Source organism: Pseudomyrmex gracilis, unplaced genomic scaffold, assembly GCF_002006095.1.
Source record: "Pseudomyrmex gracilis isolate BER0280 unplaced genomic scaffold, ASM200609v1 scaffold_273, whole genome shotgun sequence".
NCBI lineage: Eukaryota > Metazoa > Arthropoda > Insecta > Hymenoptera > Formicidae > Pseudomyrmex > Pseudomyrmex gracilis.
In genome coordinates this window covers 87,249-109,921 of record NW_018020857.1, presented here as the reverse complement: position 1 = coordinate 109,921, position 22,673 = coordinate 87,249, and the positions used below count along the sequence as shown (strand labels likewise).

Here is a 22,673-nt window from a genome sequence, read left to right as displayed (position 1 = left end):
TATATATAGCAAATTAAACATATATAACTAAAATAAATATATACATATTTAACTAAATATACAAAATAAATATATATAAAACATATATATATATATTAAATATACATATAAATAAATATATTATATTATATATTAAACTTAAGAAAAAACAATATATAAAATAAAAATGCAGCGACAAATATCACAATAAGTATTTTACAATAAAGATGAAATTAATTTTTTCATGTAATACTTTTTGACTTTTTAAAAAGTGACACAGACATTGCACGATTAATGACGATCGTATTCACTTTTAATTACTCGCTTTTAACATAAAGACTAAATTAAAACACTTTCTTCAATTTGTAATTCTACGCGACACGCAGGTTGCGAGCTTTCATCACGATTCCATGACCGATCGGCGCAACAGGGAGTATGGATTGGAGAAAATGTAATTATATAACGCGCGCGGGGATATGTGCGGGCGTGTGTCCAGCCCTCAAAATAGCTGAGTTTATTCTTAACGAACGGAACATCTATCGTTTCTGTTACTTACGACTGATAGTATCGAGATGCGTTGTATTAAGAAAAATATGTTTCCTCGGGATATGTCGTAGAGACAGGATATCACACGCCACTGAACAAAGAATCGCAAGAAAGAAGTTAAAAGTGTCTCTTGAATGTGTCTTAAAAAAATTTAAGTATCTAAATTTGTTAAACTAGTTTATACATACATTTTTTTAAAGTGATGAAAATTAGCTTTTAAAGATAATTTTTAATTCAACAAAGTTTGATGTGTTGTGAGTTTTAAGAAATTATTTTAAATAAGCGTAGAGAAGAAGTAGACTCGGGGCAACATTAACGAACATAAAGTGACAGCGTTGGATTCTATTTCAAGTCGCATTCTCTAGATCTCTCTTATAACTCTAACGTCTGAAGAATATATATATATATAACGCAATGGATCCCAGTCAACCATTGCGTACAATATCTCATTTAAATTTTAATCGGAAAAAAGACAGTAAAAAATTCTTAATTAAAAGACGCAGAGAGCGTAGCCAAGGAGGAAACGGAACTCGCGAACACACCGAATGTATCGATGATTCGCGTGATTTTTGTGTTGTTTTTCTCGCGTGGTCAGTCGTACGCGAAATCGTCCGACGTCTAAGTATAGCCGTTGCCGTATTGGTCTCTTCTGAGTGTAGTCGCGACGGGAGCGAGCGCCCGAAGATTCCTCGTCGGTGCCGCGCGAACCGCTGACCACCACCACGCCGTTTAGTGCGTGCGAAGAATCTTCATCTCAATCCGCAGAATCCGATCACAGGAGCCGGACTCCTGGGTGCAGTCTGTCTGCGACACCCTCTGCGACGACCACGTGAAATTCTTCGACCGAGCCAGCGACTCTCTCTCTCTCAGGGTCTTTCCTCTCTTCAATTCCAAGGTGCGCGTCTAAAGGAAGCTCCGGTTCTTCGGTTTTGGTTTTTCTCTCTTCGAATTCTTCTTGTCCGCCGGACAAGCGGAGAAGAGAGAGAGCGTCGCGACGCGTCTTCCGCCGCGATACGTCAATCCGCCGCGCGCGTCGTCGCCATTCCCGAATGCGTTGTTGTTAGCGCGCGGTGGTGACAAAGCGTCGCGCGGGGGCCGACACACCTCCGTATGTTGCATACAAAATCATCCAGTCACAGCCAAAAATACGTGTGTTCACGCCAGATCTCTGATGCTCCCGGTGTCGAATTACGGTGTGTGTCGGGTGAACATTGTGGCGAACCCTTGTGTGTCGAAATATCTCGATCTCGTTAGCGCGGTAGTTATTGTTTCTTGGTATATAAACGTGTTCCTAAGTCTCGTTCCAACAGCAGATTGCAAGGAACAAAAAACAAAAAACTTATCCGTAAAAAAATATATATGACGTTAGTGCGCAAGAGGAAAAGAGTTTCAGATTAAAATTCGCTTCTTGAAAATGTTAATAAAAAAAATGCCAGTTTAAAAATAACAATAAAAGAACTTTCACGTGTGAAAGAAGTCTAAAAAAAAAAAAAAAATTCGAAATTTTCTTGTGTAGAATTGCGTGCGAATTTAAATAATTGATATCGTATCTTTTTCACAAAAAAGCGAACATTTCGATATCATACGTGCCATCGTGCCTCGTTTTCTTGCAGGAGTTGAGCCAGACTCTGGGTGACGACAAGAGCATATCGGAACACTTGAAGCTACCGATACAACGTATAAACGACTACCAGCTCCTTCTAAAGGTACATTGCGACGATATAATATTATTATTATATAAATTATTTTATATGAAATTTTGTTATTTTTTATTATTATTTTCTAAAATCGTGCACGATGTGTGTGTGTGTGTGTGTGATGTTAAATTCTCTCGCAAAAATAATCGCTCGACAATCTTTTTCAAAACTGGCATAGAAATAATCGAGTGAAATATTCATCAGGTGTGATGTAGAGCAGACTTGACACTTTTTTTTTTTTTTTTAACCGCTGCAATCAACATACATAAGACAATCCCGCACTCTCTCAGCTGAGTACACGGATATACAGCACGACCTATATTTCCCACTCGAATTTTATTGCGCCAGACGGAAATAGCGCGGCGCTAAAGAGCCGCTTTTCACTTCGCCTTGAAATCGCGTCTTCCCGACGACGTTATTGCCGCTCATTCACACACATATCGGAAAGAGTTTAACGAGGAGCGAGTAAATCAAAACGCGTTGTATTAACAAATCTTCCGCTTGTTTTTATTACGAATAACAATTACACTGTATATTTTATTTTGTTGTGTTTTATTTCGAATCTACTTTTTCTCACTTGCAATTGATTTCTCGAATATCAAACAGAAGAATTTCGCGCGAACCAAACGAATTGGCATCGAGATTTTTCGAGCGTTCGAGAGACAGCTCGCTCATTGACAATGTTTATGATAATCGTCTTAAGCCAAGTAGAGTAATTTTATTAGAGCGCGGGCTAGTTGCCCGCGGGAAGATCAACAACAAAAAGGCAGCAACATTTGTGAGTTGGAACGCGAGCAAGACGTGTTCTCAATGGTTAATGAGTTTTTGGCCTATTTGCATTATTGACGTTCCGCTCTGACTCACTGCTTTATAAACACACGCGTGACAAACGTAACAATGTCGAAAAGTCGTTCAACATATCGATAAAAAAATCAATATATCAAAAAAACACTCTTTAGTCAATTAATAAATTGCTATTGACTTCCGATTCGATGTAACAAATCGACAAATTTGTCGAAGAATTCGAAATATTTTTCGATCAGAGTTTCGAAAACTATGCGTGAAAGCGCTATATAGAATATCACGTTGTATTTTATGTTTGTGTGTTACCGCACGTGTGGGCGTTGTGACAGATTTAGCGAGCTAAAAGCGGGTCGTCCACACAGTAGATTATCCTTTGAACACATCGCGATTTTTGGCTTATGGAAAAATTTTCCGCAAAAACATACGAGACGGTAAGTAAAAAGAGCATTGCGAAAATCAAAATGCGCACACGACGAAAGAAAGTCGCGCAACGAACGTTGCGCAAAATTCTTCCGTTTAAAACGAACCGAGGACAGATTTTGTTTCTCAATTTGCTTTTTTTTTTTTTTTTTTAATGTGTATTCATCTTCAAGCGCAAAATGTGCGAGTTAACAAATCGCGTGTTTTTATTTTTTAGGAGCTGGTGAAGTATTCGACTCGATTAGGCGAAAACTGCGACGATCTGCAAAAGGCGTTAGAGTTGATGCTAGGAATCCCCCACAGGGCGACCGATAACAAATTTATAAGCAATATCGAAGGCTACAAAGGAAACATTCACAAACTTGGTAGATTGCTCACGCACGTGAGTACGTTGCAAGAGATAATTCTTTTTTAACAAATGAAAAATTTTAATTACTTCGATTACACGATGACACAATTTCGTGATGTTCGAAGATGATTCTTTGTTAAAACAAAGAGCGCATTTTTTTCATTCGCGTATTTTTCAGGAATGGTACACAGTTATCGATAAGGAGGGAAAAAGCAAAGAGAGATATTTGTTCCTGTTCAAAGCGCGAATCCTCGTTTGCAAAGTCAGACGGATATCGGAGGACAGATCGGTTTTCGTTCTAAAGGATATTATTCGAGTAAGAAAGCGCGGATCGCGTATCGATCGCGTATATCGAAGTATAAAATTGTGCGGTGTGTTTCGTCATTTTGTTACAGTTGCCGGAAGTAGAGGTAAAGGATCATCCGGCCGACATACGATCGTTCGAGCTACACAATCCGGCTGTTCCCAATTATCCAATCACACTAGTAGCTCACAAAGATCTCGTGAAGGCTTATTGGCTCAGAGAAATCCGTCAGTACGCCAGCGACCTAGTCGCTCTCGCCGAACACGCGGCGGACGATCTTCAAGTGACCGAGGAAGCGTCGGAGACCAAGGAGGATCTCAAGAGCGACGAGAAACCGGTACCGGTGAAGATCGAACCGCCACCGCAAGCGAATCCAGGTCCACCCAAAGCCCAGGGTAATCCGAAAGAGGAAGCCAATCCGAAAGCGGCGAAAGAGGCAAAGACAAATCCAGATCCACCCAAAGTCCAGGGTAATCCGAAAGAGGAAGCCAATCCGAAAGCGGCGAAAGAGACAAAGACAAATCCAGATCCACCCAAAGTCCAGGGTAATCCGAAAGAGGAAGCCAATCCGAAAGCAGCGAAAGAGGCAAAGACAAATCCAGATTCACCCAAAGTCCAGGGTAATCCGAAAGAGGAAGCCACTCCTAAAGCGGCAAAAGAAGCGAAGGCGAATCCAGGTCCACCGAAAGCAGACTCGGTCAAGGACAACGCGAAAGTTGTAGAGAAGAGGAAGGATTCCGTTGACGCGACCGACGCGTCGGAAGTAAAGAAGACCAAAGTCGAGGAAGAAAACATGTCTCGAAAATACTCTTCGAGTCGGTTCAGCGCCTCTTCGCAAGTCGTGGAAGGTGAGATTGCTGAAACAAAATTGGATTGGATATAGAAAAACACACATATATTTTGTTTTGTTACAACTCGATGTCGCATGCGAAAGCTTCAAACTGACAATCCAAGTCGATGTTGCGTCAATGTTTTGTCGAGTTCATGTTTTGCGGCTGCGATGTTTTGATCTCGTTGTGCTGTAAAAATGTGGGAAAAAAATCGCAGAGAATTAATTATTGTTTAAATTATCGTCTTTACGCGATTATAAAATTATTAAAGTTGCCGTGTGTTTTATCACTCGAATCTTGTGTGAACGTTCTGTGAATGAATGTATAGTAAGGCAGCTTCCAACTAATACCCTGTAGAGTACTCGTCGATATCGAGCAGTCGCGATGGCGTGGAATCCTCGTACGTGGAATCGTCCGTCGAGACGAGGATGGCTTCCTCGTCGCAGGGAATGGGGCAGATAACGGAAACCACGGCTTCTTACGAGTCTTCCGCGATCACCGGAGGAACAACAGCCAGGCAGACAAAAGCCGTCGAGAGCAAGACGTCCGAAGCCAGCGTCGAAGCCACCGTCGAAAGCAGAAAGGCCGAAGCCACCTTCGCTAACGATGACGTTAGGAAGCCGGTGTTTATCAAGACGATAGAAGGATGCAATGTGGAACGTAAGTATAAGTATGATCATTTTTACACACGCGATGAGTTTTTTTTAAGAAACCAATATACTCGTAAACTTTGTCACTAGTTAATTTAAATTCGCGCTTTAATTCTCGAGAAAATAAATTTTCGATATTTTCAGTTTCGGTTTGTATATTTTTGTATTTTTTTAAATTTAGTTCGATAAGATACACACGCGATGAGTTTTTTAAGAAACCAATATACTCGTAAACTTTGTCACTAGTTAATTTAAATTCGAGCTTTAATTCTTGAAAAAATAAATTTTCGATATTTTCAGTTTCAGTTTATATATATTATATTATATTATATATTATATTATTTGTATTTTTTTGTGTGTATTTGTATTATATTTTTGTATTATATTTGTATATTTTTGTATTTTTTCAAATTTAGTTCGATAAGATACCGAATGCAGATCCCATAGAATCGAAATGTGTGTCTATCATTTAAGAGAAATAATAAATTTAAAACACCTGTTCACACCTGGTAACATTTGCTTAATTTTTACCTATTTTTTTATATTATTAAATTAATTAATTAATCTCTTTTTAATTTGTTACAATTTGATTTAGATAAAAGATATTCGACGAGATTTAAATATTTAGTAATTGAATTGTTTTTGCAAATATAATCACACACACACATATACACACACGCAAGAAAATAAATAATCCAAGATCCCATCACGAGATATAAGACATACATTTTTACTGTTCTAGCTACGCGACCAAAAAAGGCATTGATACACGCCATAGGTAAAGTGACACGTAATTTGCTTATAGTTCATCAGCGTTTCTCTGCGTTTTTTTGTTTCATACATCTCTTTCTCTCTTTTTCGTGTTTCTCTTATATAGCCAGCTGAGTAAATTGCTTTTAGACGTAATACGTTGCTGGTTGAAACCACGCTTCATCGTTTAACTCTAGATGTTTCGCTCTGTACACGATCAACACATCTACACTAAAACATTTACACATCTCGCTATACTGGAACACATCATCGCAACTCACACAAATCACATTGATGATACACTTGTATTGCTACACACACACACACACACATATACGTGTATTATTGCACTGACATTTGTTTCAGAGACTACATTATTCCATGGCTAGAAAATTCTCGTATCTTTTTTAGAGATTCTTCTTTTACAGATTAGTTTACATTAGTTTTGCACACAGTCGGGTACTTTAACAATATATACATGTGCACTTTTGTGAATTGCTCTAGAAAATAGTTTTTACACATAGATGATAAAAACGAGACATTTTACAAAAATACGAACGTTTATCTTTTCACACTCTTCTACAACAGAACGAGGTTTTTCATCAGTTAGTTCTCAATATCCAATCATCGGTAACCTTCGACTCGTAGTTTTGTACTTTTTTTTTTACCCTTCTGCACAATTATATCATATTACACAAGTGCACTTATTACATAATTAATGTCATACAAATTATATGCGCGTTTCGAGTATATATTCGATTTAATTATACACAAATTGCACTTATTGTGTTTTACGCACATTGATAACTGTTCTGGAATCAATTCCATGGTGTCACTCATTGAAAAAAAATCATGATAAGAATTAATGACAATTCTCATTTTCATATTTTAAATATAGAACGATCGTATCTCTGAATTTTTTTTTTTGACGAAGACTTGCTTTTCGCAATTTCATACTTTTTGGGATAGTGATTTTTTGTTTTTATTATCGCGCGCTAATACGCAGTCACTTTTCTTATACGCAGCCGGCGAAGTCGCTACTTTCGAGTGCACGCTGCTAACCACGGACGAGAATACCAGGATACAATGGCTGAAGGATAACAAACCGATGGAAGACAAATTGGCAGATCGCGTTGTTACATCGTTGACCGACAGCGTATGTAAACTGGAGATTCAGAATGTTCACGAATCAGATTCCGGTATATATATCGCACGAGCTTTAAATGGAAACGGCGAGGCGACGTGCACCGCGCAGCTCGTGGTTCACCAGTGTAAGTTACGTTATTTGTCTTACTTTTCTGTAGTTTAAGATGCGAGAAATAATTTTTATAATAAAAAATACGAACGCACACACGTGTCGCAGTGAGCCCGGAAGAGAAGAAGGCGAGAGCCGAAGCGAACTCTCCTATATTCTTGGTGCGTTTGAAGGACACCGAGCTGCTCGAGAACACGTATCTGCGCTTTATGATCAAAGTCAAAGGGGATCCCAATCCGGAAATAAAATTGTAAGTTTTATTTTATAAAAAAAAAAAACTATATATATATATATTAGACTTTTGTACGTTTTTGTATGAATTAATCTTAGAAAAATTAATGTACAATTTACTTCTCTAAAAATTTTAAACAATATTGTTTTTTTTTCGTTTGTAGCTTCAAAAATGGCGTCTTGATCGACGCAAAGCACGAACGCGTAAAAATTATCCGAGACAATGCCGAGAAGGGATTTTATGAAATGGTGATCGCCGACGTTCAGAAGCAGGATGCCGGCAAGTATTCGTGTTCAGCCATGAACCGTTACGGCGAGACCACTTGCGAGGCAGTGGTAACGGTGACAGATGAGAAGCCACTCTTCCAAGGTCTTCCCGAAGGTCTTCTCGAGCTTGGGACCGAGCCAAAGTTTCTTTGGTCCCGCGATGGAGAACCGTTCGATCCTGAAGAGAGATTTAAGGTTCTCTTCAAGGATAACGAGGACACTTTGGCGCTCGTGTTTCAACATGTTAAACCTGAGGACGCCGGTCTTTACACATGTGTGGCGCAGACTAGCACAGGTAAATTATTTAATAACACATAGTTAATGTTATGTATATTTAAAAAATAGAAAATTATAAAATTTTATATTTAATTTCGTTGATAAATTAATTTATATGAGAAGTTTTTTTTAAATATATATTGTACCATTAGGTAACATTAGCTGCAGCGCAGAGTTAACGGTGCAAGGTGCCGTGAATCAATTGCTGAAGGACCCGGAGAAGCCAAGACTCCAAACGGAGTCCAAAAAGTCCGAAGTAAACGTCGGTGGTTCCGCGATGTTGGAGCTCCAGGTGAAGGGCTATCCCAAGCCGGACATCAAATGGACGAAGGACGGTCAGGAGATCGTGGCCGGCGGTAGGATCAAGTATCTCTGGGAGGATGAAGAGTCTCTGTCGCTGGTGATCAAACAAGTAACCGCTAAAGACGGCGGCGTGTACACCATCACGGCGAAAAATGAGCTCGGCGAGGACAACACGCAGATCGAGTTGATCGTCAAGTCCGCGCCGAAGATCATAAAGAAGCAGTCGGACATGATGATCCTCATCGACGAGACGGACACGATGACCGTACAGGTAGAGGCCACTCCGGCACCGGAAGTGACGTGGTACAAAGACGGCCAGTTGATTCAGGAGAGCGATCGCATCAAGATTATCAAGGGGGATAACGACACGTACAAACTTACGATCAAGAACGCGAAGCTGACAGACGCGGGCTCGTACTCGATCGTCGCGCGCAACGAAATCAATCAGACGACCGATATGTGGAAGGTCGGCATCAAGTGCCCGCCGAAGATCAAGAAGAGACTGGGCGAGCCGCGAGTGATCAACGAAGGCGACACCTTGAATCTTCTGATCGAAGTGGACTCCGAGAGCAATCCGACGGTGAACTGGTACAAGGACGGGGAGCTTCTGACTGCGAGCGATCGCGTGAAGATGACGAAAAACGGAAACAATTATATACTCACGGTCACTGGAGCGAAAGTGGAAGATGCGGCGGTTTACAAGGCCGAGATTGTCAACCAGCACGGCACTATCTCAGACGACACGAGAGTCAGGGCAAGTAGTTTTTAATTTTTTTTTCACTAATGTTTTTCTCATCTTTTTGTTATTCTTTTTTTTACAATATCTCTGCAGGTACGCGGCATACCGAGATTCAAGACGAAATTGTGCGACATGAGCGCGAACGAGGGTGAGCTGAACGTCGAGTTCGTGGTGGAGGTGGAGGGTTTCCCGAAGCCGAGCGTGCATTGGTTCTTGGGCGACGTGGAGATTACGGAAAAACGCACGGAGTACACGCGTGTGGAAGAGGGCGACAACTACAAGCTCATCATGAAGGAGGTGAAGACCGAATTGAAGGGTTGCTACACTTGCAAAGTGCAGAACGAATACGGCGAGAACTCGAGCAGCTCCAACTTGACGGTGAACACTCGGCCGAAGTTGCTGAAGAAACTTGCGGATCAGAGATTGAAGGAGGGCGAAACGCTGACACTTACGTTCGAAGTGTCGGGCACACCGGATCCGGAGGTCAAGTGGTACAAGGACGGCGAGGAGGTGACGGCGGACGCCAGGATCAAGATCACCAGAGACAGTCAGCGCAAGGAGAGTTACGATCTGACGGTGACGTTGCTGAAAGGCAGCGACGGTGGATTGTACGAGGTGCGGGCTGAAAATGAGCTCGGCTACGTCACCAGCAAGAGCAAAGTCATCGTGTTGAGTAAGTATTTAGTGATACTTTGTTCTCTCTTCAATCTGACTCTGGAACTCGACTTTCTCCGAAGGCAAAGTCAACTTAAAGATGTTTGTTTATTGTGATGTATTTTTCTATCAATACTTTTTGATGTTGAAAAATTATTTTTGCGATTATTCTCACGCAATTTTACATGTATACTTATCTATCCTCGCGTTATTTCGTTCGTGACGTCACGGGTCGAGTTCTGGAGTTAAACGCGGAATAATTTTTGACTTGAGATCTCAAACAAAGATGGCTGAAACCGTGATAGTTGCCGGAAGGCAGGTGCCAATAGGCAGCGTAAATTTCTAGTTTTCGAGAAATCACAGCGGTAAAAGTCGTCGTGTTTCAACGTTCAGTAAGTACTGAATGAAAGAAAAAACAAGAGACGTGTGCACACACACATACAATTTTGTCCCTTTCTTTATGTCTCCCGATGTGACATTTTTTTTTTTTTGTACGGCCTTTAGCGACGAGGTTTATTCGAGACAATTCTTTTTTTTCTCACAATTCCTCTCTCGTTGTGCGAAAGATCTGTGTGTCAAAGGGGACTCTTCTGATTTCCTTGAACGAAAGGGAAAGAGCACCCGTCCTTGAGCACGCGTCACGGTAAAAAATTTTTCATATATACTTATACACAAATTAAAATATTTATATCTAATTATGCAAATTTATACGCCGAATATGTCCATATAATTTTATACACGGAGAATTTCTTTTTTTAAGAGAATGGCTTCAGAGATATTCCATATCAAATTACAAAATAACTCTATTAGTATCATGTTAGATACAAAAAAATTGTATAAAACTATATTTTTACTATATTTTAAAAAAATTTTTGATATATGGGTAATTCTCAAAAAACGTAATTTCCGTGGACTGTAATCTCCGTGGTATATTGACATAAAAAACATAGATAAGTTTTTTATATTGCATAGTCACGTATTCATATTACGAATGGTGACTTAAAATGGTATGAAAAAACATAATTCACCGCTATCCGTTAGTTAATAATAATTATTTTTTATCAAAACTGAAAGTTGAAATTTACGCGTTCACAGAGAATCACCCATATAATCATATATACTTATACACAAATTAAACTTATTATATCTAATTATGCAAATTTATATACCGAATATGTCCATTTTATACATGGAAAATTTTTTACCGGGTTAAAGACGTTGACGCGCAACAAAATGTGTTAACTTATTTCTTCTCTCTCTCTATCTTGTTTTTTTTTATTAAAAATATCTTACTTTGTTTACGTTCATCACACAACTTTGCTTCTGTGTTCTTTTACTTCGCGAGACATTCTTGCGCGATTTTGTTTAACTCTTTCGAATCTCTAACAAGTGTCACGAGTGCTGACACGTCGCGCGTCTTAAAACACGTCACGACAAAGACTCGAAAGACTGTACTTCCGTAGCTGAAACGGAAGATAAGAAGGTCGATGAAAAGATAGAGCCCGCGAAAGAGAGGGTCAAGGAGGTGGCGGCGAACGAAGAGGAAGCGAGGAAAGCGGTGGAGGAGGAACTGCCGCAGAAAACGTCTCAGCGCGCGGAAGAATCGGAAGCGGAAGGTAATCACGTAAACACTGATTTACGACCAACTAGAGAGCGTGATTGATATAAAAAAGTTTTAATTTCGCTACATTATTGTTATTATCATTATACAACGCGCAGCACACACAAGCTATACGCTTTGACAAATTTTAAGACGTCGATATTAGATTGATTTTTCATACAACGCGCACGCTTCGAAAAATTATTTTTATTTTACACACACTGGAAAATATTTTAATCTCACAGAAACTGAACTTTTTGCATGCTAGACCCAAGGTAGGTTTTGCACAATTTGGATTTTTGAATTTTAGCAATTTTTTGCGATTGTATATAAATTTTTTTCACATTACTTTTTTTGCGAAGTTATTATTATCGCTTCGTGCTGTCGTTTTCGAAATTCGTTTTTTTTTTTTTTTTTTAAGCGCACATTCTAATTATTTGTGGCAATTTTTTTGAACATAATTTAATTTACATAATTTTATTTTGACAACGCCACGTACACGCACAGTAACATAACTTAACGATATCGAGAAGGTATCCGATTAGGGATACCCCCTTCCCCGTTTGGCGGTAGTTTTGTAGCGAGACAATGTCTGATAAATCCAGGTTGGGTCAGGCTGAAGAAACAAACCGTCCAAGTAAATCAGGGAGACAATGAAACAATCACGATTTCCATGGCCTCCACAACATCACACGAAGCCATACTCACAGGTAATCCTTACGCACAACACCATTCATTCAAACCAAGCCAGCGCAAAAGTTTCCGAAAAATTGTTTTTTTTTTTTTGCAATTTTTTATCATTCGGATTTACTTTTGTGTTGCTCAAACACTTCAGAACTAACAATCACACAAAAACAATACGGGAATACAAAATTATTCTAAAGAACTTAACGTGTTTTATTCCTCTTCAAAATTCTCATCATCGTCTACTCTCAACGTAGCCGAGTGTAAATCAATTTTGACAATCGTAATCGCGTAGTTTGAGCGATTCTAACATCTATATATATATATACAGGGTGTCTCATAATTGCCGTCTAACCTCGTAGGTAGATAGAAGAGGTTATTCTAAGACGAAAAGTTCTATACCACTTTGCAAGATTCGCGATAATTAACGAAATATTAATTAATAAAGATCCGCTAATTAGCGTGCATCCAGCGTAAGGACAGCCCAGTCTGTCGCGCCGTAGCGACGGAATACAATAGCGCGGATAGCGCGCTGCCCGAACGCAGCCTATATGCCGTCTATGTATGCACATGTTAATCTATTAGCTCCTCCCATTCCGTCGCTACGGCGCGACAGACTGGGCTGTCCTTACGCTGGATGCACGCTGATTAGCGGATTTTTATTAATTAATATCTCGTTAATTATTGCGAATCTTCCAAAGTGGTATAGGACTTTTCGTCTTAGAATAACCCCTTCTACCTGCCTACGAGCGGTGAGACGGCAATTACGGGACACCCTGTACATATATATATATATACAGGGTGTCCCAGAATTGGTGTAACATCTCTCGTAGACAGGTAGAAGGAGTAAAACTGAGTCGATAAGTCCTATATCATTTTGGTAGATTCGCAACAGTTACCGAGATCTTAATTAACAAAGATCAGCGAATAAGCATGCATCGGGCTGTCTTACGCGCGTAAAACAGCCCAGTGCGCTTCGCGCGATAACGGTGTTACCCATAGCGACATATGGGAGGAGTTAATATAACAGCATATACTATAACATATACATATTAAAATGTAATTGTGCGAAGCGCGCCGGGACTGTCCTACGCGCGTAAGACAGCCCGATGCACGCTTATTCGCGGATCTTTGTTAATTAAAATCTCGATAACTATTGCGAATCTAGCAAAATGGTATAGGACATTTTGACTCAGTTTTACTCTTTCTATTTGTTCACGAGAAATGTTACACCAATTCTGGGACACCTTGTGTATATATATCAACAAGATGTATATTTTTAAAAATACAAAAGTCACGTGTGTTATCGCACGTGCAAGCACGCGCGATTTAGTTAGTCGAAGATACCAGGTCAGACCGTTCGCAGGTCCCGACGAAAGTCACACAATCAGCAAGATGACGGCAACGAAAGTCGAGTGTCGGGAGTTAGGGGTCAATTTCGGTCCCCGCGTCGAGGAAGTGGCCTCTTACGCTTACACCGTGCAAGACGAGACGTCGAAGCCGCAAAACGGCGTGTTGATTGAAGAATTCTCGGAGGTCGAAGAGAAAAGATCGAACACGGCTCTCAATCGTGGTGTCACGATCGTTTCGGTATCCGATGACGAGTCGACTCTGAAGGCGTTATCGCGAGACGTCAGCACGGAGGACGTGCAGACGGCCGATCAACTGCCGGATGATCAGAACGGCATCGTCGACGAATTTTGTTTCAACGGTACACCGGAAATAGAAAAGACTCTGGAGGATATCAGAGTGCACAGAGTGAGAATCGCAGAGACTATTACTGAGGAACAATTTTCCGAAGAGCCATTGTCCGCGGTGTTGTCGAGTCGGGAAAGTCTGGAAGTGAAGGAGATGAAAGTGTCGAGCCAGAGCTCGGCGACTATCAGCGACGCGACTCCGGCGAAGCAGATCGCGGAGAAAACTCTCGATCGATCGGACTCCGCTGGAGTGGAATTATCGAGGGAAACGGCGAAACTTGAAGAGGTGAAAACTTCGACTTTGTCGAGCGGAACGTTGTCGAGACAGAGCTCGCAGAAGGCGCAGCTTGACGATGACGAGGAAGTTGACGAAGAAATGAAGGATCTTCTGGCTCGCGTTAAACGACAGCGTAGTGTGCTAGACGAAATACTCGATAGAGAGTCGGGCAGAGAATCAGGTACGATCGCGAGGCTTCATCGGTAGTGTTTCAGCAGCTAATTCTTCGGCACTGCGCGACTTCTCCTTCGTCGAAACGTAAACTGCGTATCTCATCTTGTATTTCTGACTGACAGACTCAGACTAATCCTTCTTTCGCATGTCGTAGATCTCACAACAACACAAATTTCTATACACACACGTTTGTGCATGGAAACACGAAGAAAGTTGATTAAACATGAGAATTTACAAGATTCATAATTTTTTAAAGAGATTTGTTTCTTCTTGACAATTTTTTCAATATTACATGTACGTAATATTATAATTAACATATACAACATACATATTTTAAATACATATATATTTATTTATTTATTTATTTATTTTATTACTAATTAACAGTAAATTAAGTGACAGAGTTTATTATTCGTGTTTTCTTGCGTAATACACGTCGCCTAGTTTCTCTGTTCGAAAACTTTGTTCTATTCAACACTGATCTAAAGAACTGCTTTTTATATTCGTCATCTTAAGATATATCAAGGTAAGAGACTACGAGTTCTTTTCTTTCTCTCTCTCCTTTCTCTATGTGTGTGAAAGATGATCTCGTCGATTTTTTTTAATCCTCACTGTGCGATTTGCTGAGCACCTGCTTAATCATGAGAGCTTCTATAGGTAAGTACACTAAAAAACGTCCAGTAATGATAGACAATGAAGCACCGCTGATGACTGAGTAACTTAAAATTGTATCAGCAAACAAACATAACATTGAGATTTTATATTATTGCAATATAATTTTTATACAAATTTTAAATGTTTACGACAAAAACTGTGCAAATAAACATTTTTTTTTATCATGCTATGATCAGTCGTTTGCTGATGCGTTTTAAGCACTGCACCTGTAAGAAGAAGAATTTGCGTGCAAACAACAACGCATGTTGACACACGCGATGAAGTTCTCGACGAAAGACGTTCTCATTTTTCTTTTTTTTTTTCGCGTTTGATCTCTCACAGCACCGCCCCACGTCGTGAACACGAATCTTAACGATCGAACGATCTTCGAGACGCAGAACCTGAAGTTCGAGGTTACGGCCACCGGTCTGCCGAGACCGGATGCGGCATGGATGAAAGATGGCAAACCACTCCGTTCGGGCGAGAGGATCAGAATCTCGGCTGCCGGCGAGTCTTACGAGATGGAACTCAGCAAGGCCACTCTCGAGGACGAGGGTGTTTACACGTGCATACTAACGAACAAACTCGGCGAAGAGACTGTGGAGGGTTATCTGACCGTCGGTACTGTCGACGATTTACGAAAACCAAGATTCACCGAACCATTAAGCGACGTCGACGTCGCTCTCGAGGCTAACGGCGAGTTCACAACCGTCTTCACGGCCGATCCGGTTCCTGATATTACATGGTTCGTATAAAAGATAGATTCCGTATAATTTTCTTCGTTAGTTAAAAAGAAAAACTAGAAAAGAAGTATGTTGGTAATTTAAAAAAAAAAAAAACTACTTAAAACACACTAACTTATATTTGTAAGTGCAAAAAGTGCGTAAATATTTTTAGGTACTGCAAGGGTCAGGAAATTCCGCCTGACGACTCCAGAATCAAATGGACCGTTAAGAACGCTCCTGCGGCAGACAAACTGACGGAAAGTAAAGTTACGCTAAAAGTTCCGAAATGCACCAAAGAAGATACCGGCGAATACACCCTAAAACTGAGGAACAAATACGGCGAGGCCGAATCTAGCGTAAGCGCAATTTACAATCGTGCACAAAACTACAAAAACAATTGCTTGTAAGAGAATGCAAGATCTGTAAATAATTTTTTTTTTTTTCCAGGCACTCTTGAGTCTTCTATTGAAACCCGAGATCGAGAGCTTCAGAGATTACGGCGCGTCGGTGGACGAACGAGTCGAATGGCAGGCTATCATCAAGGGAAATCCGAAACCCGAAATTACGTGGTCCAAGAGCGGCACGGAGCTGCGAAAGGGCGAAAAATACGACATGGAGGAGGATAAGAGAAATTGCAAATACAAACTTATCATTAAAACTCTCAGTCTGGAAGATAAGGGCACTTACAGAGTCGTGGCGAAGAATTATCTTGGCGAAGCGAGTGCCGAAGCTGCACTCACGCCGCACAGTAAGCGAATCAGAGAACACTTTCATCGGAATATAATCGACAAAAATTAATAAATATTTGGTGAAAAACATCAATTTTTATAATAAAATTTTAATTTAATAATAATTATATTTATATTTTTACTATAAATTTTAATTATTCTTATAATAATTACAATTTATTAAAATTTATTAAATGTTTTTTTTCGCAGCCGAAGTTCCGACGTTCCTTAAAGGACTGTCGAATACGCAGTGCTGCGATCGCGAGGACGTCGAGCTGAAGATTCGCGCGACCGGTGTCCCGAAACCGAGCGTCACGTGGCTGAAGGACGGCGAGATCGTTAAGGAGAACGAACGATATCAGGTGACGACTCACGTGGACGGTATAGTGGACAGCACGTTGTCCGTCAAAACGTTTTCCGCCGACGACGTCGGCAAAGTAACGTGCAAGGCCAGCAATGTCGCCGGCAGTGTCGAGACAACCTGCAAACTGTCCATGACGTCGACCGCGCCCTCGTTCGGCAAGGCGTTGCCGAGATCGGCGGAGGTCGATGAGGGCGAACCGCTGGAGCTGAAGGCCAAAGTGGACGGTAGTCCGATACCCAGCATCGCCTGGTACAAGGACGGCGAAAAGATCACGCCGGACGATCACGTGAAGATCAGCACTCTGCCCGACGGCACTACAAAGCTTACGATCGACGTGGTGAAGCCCACCGATTGCGGCGCCTACAAGCTCGTCGTCAGCAATCCCAGCGGCGAGAATTCATCGTTGTGCGCCGTTGCCGTCGCCCGTAAGTATTTTTTCTTTCACGATCTAATATTTAATAAGTAAATTTTTACTGTACGCTCAATAAAGCTAATATTATATATATATACAGGGTGTCCCAGAATTGCCGTACAATCTCTCGTAGGCAGGTAGAAGGAGTAAAACTGAGTCAAAAAGTCCTGAACCATTTTTTTCTATTATTTACTCCTTCTACCTGCCTACGAGAGATTGTACGGCAATTCTGGGACACCCTGTATATATATTATTTTAATATATTAATTTTTTAATTTTTAGTTGACGTTGATAAGCTCGATATATCTTTCAAATAAAAATTTGTTTTGATTGTAGCCGAAAGAAGAAAGCCGTCGTTCACGAAGCCGCTGGAAGACACGAAGGCTGTGGTCGGACAGCCGTTGAAACTGGAAGCTCAGGTCTTAGCATTCCCAAATCCGCAGGTGCAGTGGTTCAAGGACGGAATACCGTTGAGACACACGAAAGAGATGTATTTCATGAACGAACCGAACGGTTTGATTGGGTTGAGAATGGATTACGTGCGTCCGGAGGATGCGGGAACTTATTCGCTGATCGTATCGAACGCGCTCGGTGAGATCACAGGTACGGCCAAGGTGGAAGTGGAGGAAAGAGAAAGGAGACCGGAGTTCGTTGCGAGTCTTCAGCCGCAAACCGTCGTCAAGGGCTTTCCGGTGAAGATGGAAGTGAAGACCATCGGGAAACCGGCACCCGAGCTCAAGTGGTTGCGAAACGACGAAGAAGTTAGTATATAATATTTCTTTCTTCGACAAAAATAATGCTCTAATTCTAAAATTCTTTTTTTCACACACAGATTGTGCCAGACAACAAGCACGTGAAGATCATCAGCCAACCGGACGGCAGTCAGGTTTTGATTCTCGACAAAGCGACTCCGGAGGACGCTGGCGAGTACCAAGTGGTAGCCGGTAACACGGAAGGCACCGCGTCCTGCAAGGCCAAGCTTGACGTTGCCGGCAAAGTTCGACCGGACACGCCGGAAGAGAAACCGGCGTTCACCAGTCCCATGCGCGACGTGTCCGTCGAAGAAGGCCAGCCATTGGCGCTGGATGTGTCGTTCGTCGGCAATCCACTTCCCGACATCAGCTGGACGAAGGACGGCGAACCAGTCGCGCCGTCGGAACGCGTGATGATGAGCTGCGACGGCAAAAAGGTCGGTTTACAGATCAACCCGAGCGAGCCTAAAGACGCGGGCGTCTACGGCTGCCGGCTGAGCAATCCGCTGGGCGAGGATACCACCAGCGCGAACGCCATCGTTCGCAAGGTCTATCAGCCGCCGACCTTCATGCAAAGATTCACCGACCTGCAGCAGATGCCTACGTTCGACGCCAAGTTCCCGGTGCGCGTCACCGGCATTCCGCATCCGGAAATCACGTGGTACTTCAACGACAAGCCGATTCTGAAGGACAACGACAAGTACAAGATCAAGCGCGACGGCGACGCCTGCTGCTTGTACGTGAAGGACTGCACTTACGACGATTCGGGACGGTACAGGTGTCGAGCGGTTAACAAAGGCGGTGAGGCGGAGTGCGCGGCTAATCTGGCTGTGGTCGATAAAATGTAAGGTTTTTTATATTGGGAAAGTAATATACTTGAAAGTGTAAAAATTATATTTTCTTACACATGTTAACATTCGAAATTTCAGCGAGAAGAAGCAGAAGGCCGAGCCGCCGACGTTCTTAAAGAAAATCGGCGACTGCGAGGTTTACCGTGGCATGCCGGCGAAGTTCACCGCGTGCGTAACGGGTTCCCCGGAACCTGATTTCGAATGGTATCGCAACGGCGACAGACTCTGGCCCTCCGATCGCATCAGGATGGATCAGGAGGGTAGTCTGTTGCGGCTCACAATAGCCAACGTGGACGAGCTGGACGCCGGCAAGTACGAACTGAAGATATCCAATCCTCACGGTCAAGACTCGTGCACTGCCGAAATGGTTTACGAATGTGAGTAAACAAAATACATTTTTTCTTTCTAAGAATATTATATTAAAAATAAGTTGTGCTTTTGAACTCGTGACTCGTTTGAATCGCAGCTTTGGAACCACGCGCCAAGAAACCCCTCGCCGACCAGTACGCGGACTACGACAAGTATCAGAAATCTGGCATTCCTCTGCCGCTTGCGGATCGTCCGATCATCAGCCGCATGATGGACCGTCATCTCACCTTGTCCTGGAAACCGTCCATCCCGATCGGGCCGCGAGTGCCGGTGACGTATCTCGTGGAGATGTGCGAGCTGCCGGATGGCGATTGGTTTACCGCGCGCAGCGGCATCCGCAGCTGCGTCTGCGACATTCGCAATCTTGAACCGTTCCGCGACTACAAATTTCGCATTCGCGTAGAAAATAAATACGGTATCAGCGACCCGTCGCCGTTCGCGCAGACCTATCGCGCTAAGCTCGAGCCGGAACCACCCAAGTTCTTCCCGTATCTGCCGCCTGGCATCGATTTCCGTCCGGAGACCAGTCCCTACTTCCCGAAAGACTTCGACATCGAACGTCCGCCGCACGACGGCTACGCCCAGGCGCCCAGATTTCTGCGGCAAGAGCACGACACCCAGTACGGCGTGAAAAACCACAACTGCAATCTCTTCTGGTTCGTCTACGGCTACCCGAAGCCGAAGATGACGTATTATTTCAACGATCAGCTGATCGAGTCGGGCGGCCGGTACGATCAGAGCTACACCAGGAACGGCCAGGCGACTCTTTTCATCAACAGAATGCTCGAGAGAGATGAGGGTGTTTACGAGGCGGTCGCTACAAATGAACACGGCGAGGCCAGGCAAAGAGTCATTCTGAAGTGCGCTGAATATCCCACGTTCATCGAAAGACCCGATGAGACCATTGTAATGGTGAGAAGAACAGGTCAGCTGACTGCTCGCGTGACCGGCGTACCTTATCCGGAACTCAAGTGGTACAAGGACTGGAAACCTATTGCTTCTTCTTCCAGAATCAGGGTTTGTTTCATTTTTACATTCTAATTAAACGCGTTATGAATTTATTTATGTCACATTAGGGTTTTAGCAGCTTGGTCGATAAACAACTAGCGGGAGTCGCAAAGGATCTTATAGATCTAGGTGACAATAGGATCTTACAAGCCCCCCGCTCCTTGTTATCTATCTATCTATCTATGTCACATTAGACCGGCCCAGTGGTTTCGCGGCCTGAGTGCAGGGGCTGCGAACCTGAAGATCGCGAGTTCGAATCCGCTCGCCACATAAGTATCTTTTTTCCGAGCCGGTCCTCTTCAACCGACTTTTATCGGTTGATCGGCAAAAACCAAATCTCGGATGTCTAATAATTAATGCGGGTGTAATCCCAAATTAATCGGTCTGGAGGTCGCAGCCCCCAGGCATCGGGTCTTGCGAGTAAAGGTCCGCGAGTTCTCGAATCCTTATCTTCGAATTCTGGCCGGTCCCTTCCAGTTTCGGGCACAGCTCCCCAGGGCAGAAATTAATGCCTAGGGAGATCAGTATACCGACTGAGATGCGAACTTGAATCGGGACTCTAGGGCGGGAGTCACAGATCTTCGTAGAAGATTTTAGGGGTGACATTCTAGGGAGTGATTTCACAGCCCACCCGCCCCAAACATATCTATCTATCTATGTCACATTGGTTACATTATAATTTACTTAAATATTCGAACAGATTCAGTTCATCGAGCCCGACATCACCACCCTTATCATTAACGACGCGATCGCGAAGGACGAAGGTCTTTATTCGATCAGCGCGGGCAACGTGGCCGGTTCGATTTCCTGCTCGGTAATGCTGCACGTGGAGGAGAACGAGCACGAGTACGGATACAGAACGTACAAGAAGAAAATGGACGTAAGACCGCGCGACAAACCGTTTAACGATCTCTACGATTTGGGCGACGAACTGGGTCGCGGCACTCAGGGTGTAACTTATCACGCGGTCGAACGGAACACCGGAAGAAATTACGCTTCCAAGATCATGCACGGACGCGGCGAACTCAAACCGTTTATGTACAACGAGATGGAAGCTATGAACAATTTGCATCATCGCAAGCTTTTGCGACTGCACGACGCTTTCGAGACCAACGACTCGGTCACGCTCGTCGTGGAACTGTATCCTTTGTTTTTAATACATTTTTAACGGGTTTATTGATATTGATCTCTTTTGTTTACATTGAAATCAAATTATTCAGCTCAGCTTCCTTGACAATGATGATTTAGAGCGGCCGGTGGCGAATTAGCGGACGCTCTCACGAGGCAAGAATATTACACCGAAGTAGACATTGCTCGCTACATACGTCAGCTGTTGTGGGGATTGGAATACATGCACGACAATCATTACGCGCATCTTGGTCTGACGGTGCGTTATCTAAAAAAAAAAAAAAAAAAACAAATACAAAAAGAAAATTACAAAAATTGTCTCTCTCCTCTTGCTTTGATTAATCTAATTTGGTTTGAGATGTATTCTGTCGTTTTTTTTGGTTTAGCTCGGCGATCTTTTGATCTCCCACGCCGGAGGAGACGAGTTGAAGATCGCCGACTTTGGACTCGCCCGAAAAATTTTGCACACGAAGCTGATGACGTTGGCGTACGGTATGCCGGAATACGTCGCGCCGGAAGTGACCAACAACGAGGGTGTCAGTTATTCCGCCGACATGTGGTCCGTCGGTATCATCACCTACATCTTGCTGTCGGGTATCTCGCCGTTCAGAGGTGCGGACGACAGAGAGACGTTGAGAAAGATCAGAGAAGGTAGATGGGACTTTGACGAACGATGGAAGAACATCTCGAACGAGGCGCAGGACTTTATTCGCAGCCTTTTGGTGTACAACGTGGAGGGAAGACTTGACGTCAAGGCCGCCTTGGCGCATCCGTGGTTCAATTACATCGACAACTCGCCGCCGGAACCTTACAGAATACCTTCCGAAAATCTCAAGAATTATTACAAACTTTATCGGTAATTATCGACGATGCTTTGTTTTTTTTTTTTTTTCTCATAACTTTTGCGTCGTCGCGATTATGTATCCGAGAAAAAAAATAGATTAGATCTAATTTAAATCTAACGAGATAAAAAAAAAATGGAAAAAGAAATCTAATTAGATCTAAATTAAATCTAAATAGATATAAAGTAGATCTAAATAAATATAAAGTAAATTTAAATGGGGTAAAAGACACCCCCAATTACTGTCACCTGAATAATAAACTCTGGCGTTAGCGAATTGTTTTTACTATTTATTTATCAAAAACATGTGTTTTTCTTCTTATCTGGTATTATTCAATGTCTCTAATATAAGAAA

At 42.4% G+C, this 22,673-nt stretch overlaps 1 protein-coding gene across 9 annotated transcripts in view; it reads left to right on the top strand.

Moving 5' to 3' along the window:
* The window catches only part of LOC109859631 (obscurin), a 50,324-nt gene that overhangs the window by 22,805 nt on the left and 4,846 nt on the right, over window positions 1–22,673 (top strand). For 4 of the 9 annotated variants that reach the window (XM_020438046.1, XM_020438042.1, XM_020438039.1 and 1 more), the window contains 25 exons: window positions 2,139–2,231; window positions 3,664–3,828; window positions 3,974–4,111; window positions 4,191–4,947; window positions 5,287–5,589; window positions 6,322–6,357; window positions 7,355–7,600; window positions 7,693–7,834; window positions 7,980–8,377; window positions 8,511–9,415; window positions 9,494–10,073; window positions 11,518–11,670; window positions 12,260–12,364; window positions 13,705–14,493; window positions 15,483–15,885; window positions 16,038–16,221; window positions 16,313–16,613; window positions 16,804–17,382; window positions 17,706–18,130; window positions 18,202–18,965; window positions 19,051–19,349; window positions 19,439–20,358; window positions 21,050–21,489; window positions 21,598–21,736; window positions 21,864–22,333. In XM_020438046.1, coding sequence (XP_020293635.1) covers window positions 2,139–2,231; window positions 3,664–3,828; window positions 3,974–4,111; window positions 4,191–4,947; window positions 5,287–5,589; window positions 6,322–6,357; window positions 7,355–7,600; window positions 7,693–7,834; window positions 7,980–8,377; window positions 8,511–9,415; window positions 9,494–10,073; window positions 11,518–11,670; window positions 12,260–12,364; window positions 13,705–14,493; window positions 15,483–15,885; window positions 16,038–16,221; window positions 16,313–16,613; window positions 16,804–17,382; window positions 17,706–18,130; window positions 18,202–18,965; window positions 19,051–19,349; window positions 19,439–20,358; window positions 21,050–21,489; window positions 21,598–21,736; window positions 21,864–22,333 — 9,734 coding nt within the window. The remainder of the gene's footprint in view (window positions 1–2,138; window positions 2,232–3,663; window positions 3,829–3,973; window positions 4,112–4,190; window positions 4,948–5,286; window positions 5,590–6,321; window positions 6,358–7,354; window positions 7,601–7,692; window positions 7,835–7,979; window positions 8,378–8,510; window positions 9,416–9,493; window positions 10,074–11,517; window positions 11,671–12,259; window positions 12,365–13,704; window positions 14,494–15,482; window positions 15,886–16,037; window positions 16,222–16,312; window positions 16,614–16,803; window positions 17,383–17,705; window positions 18,131–18,201; window positions 18,966–19,050; window positions 19,350–19,438; window positions 20,359–21,049; window positions 21,490–21,597; window positions 21,737–21,863; window positions 22,334–22,673) is intronic. The other 5 variants (XM_020438048.1, XM_020438040.1, XM_020438043.1 and 2 more) reach the window with 4 other exon arrangements.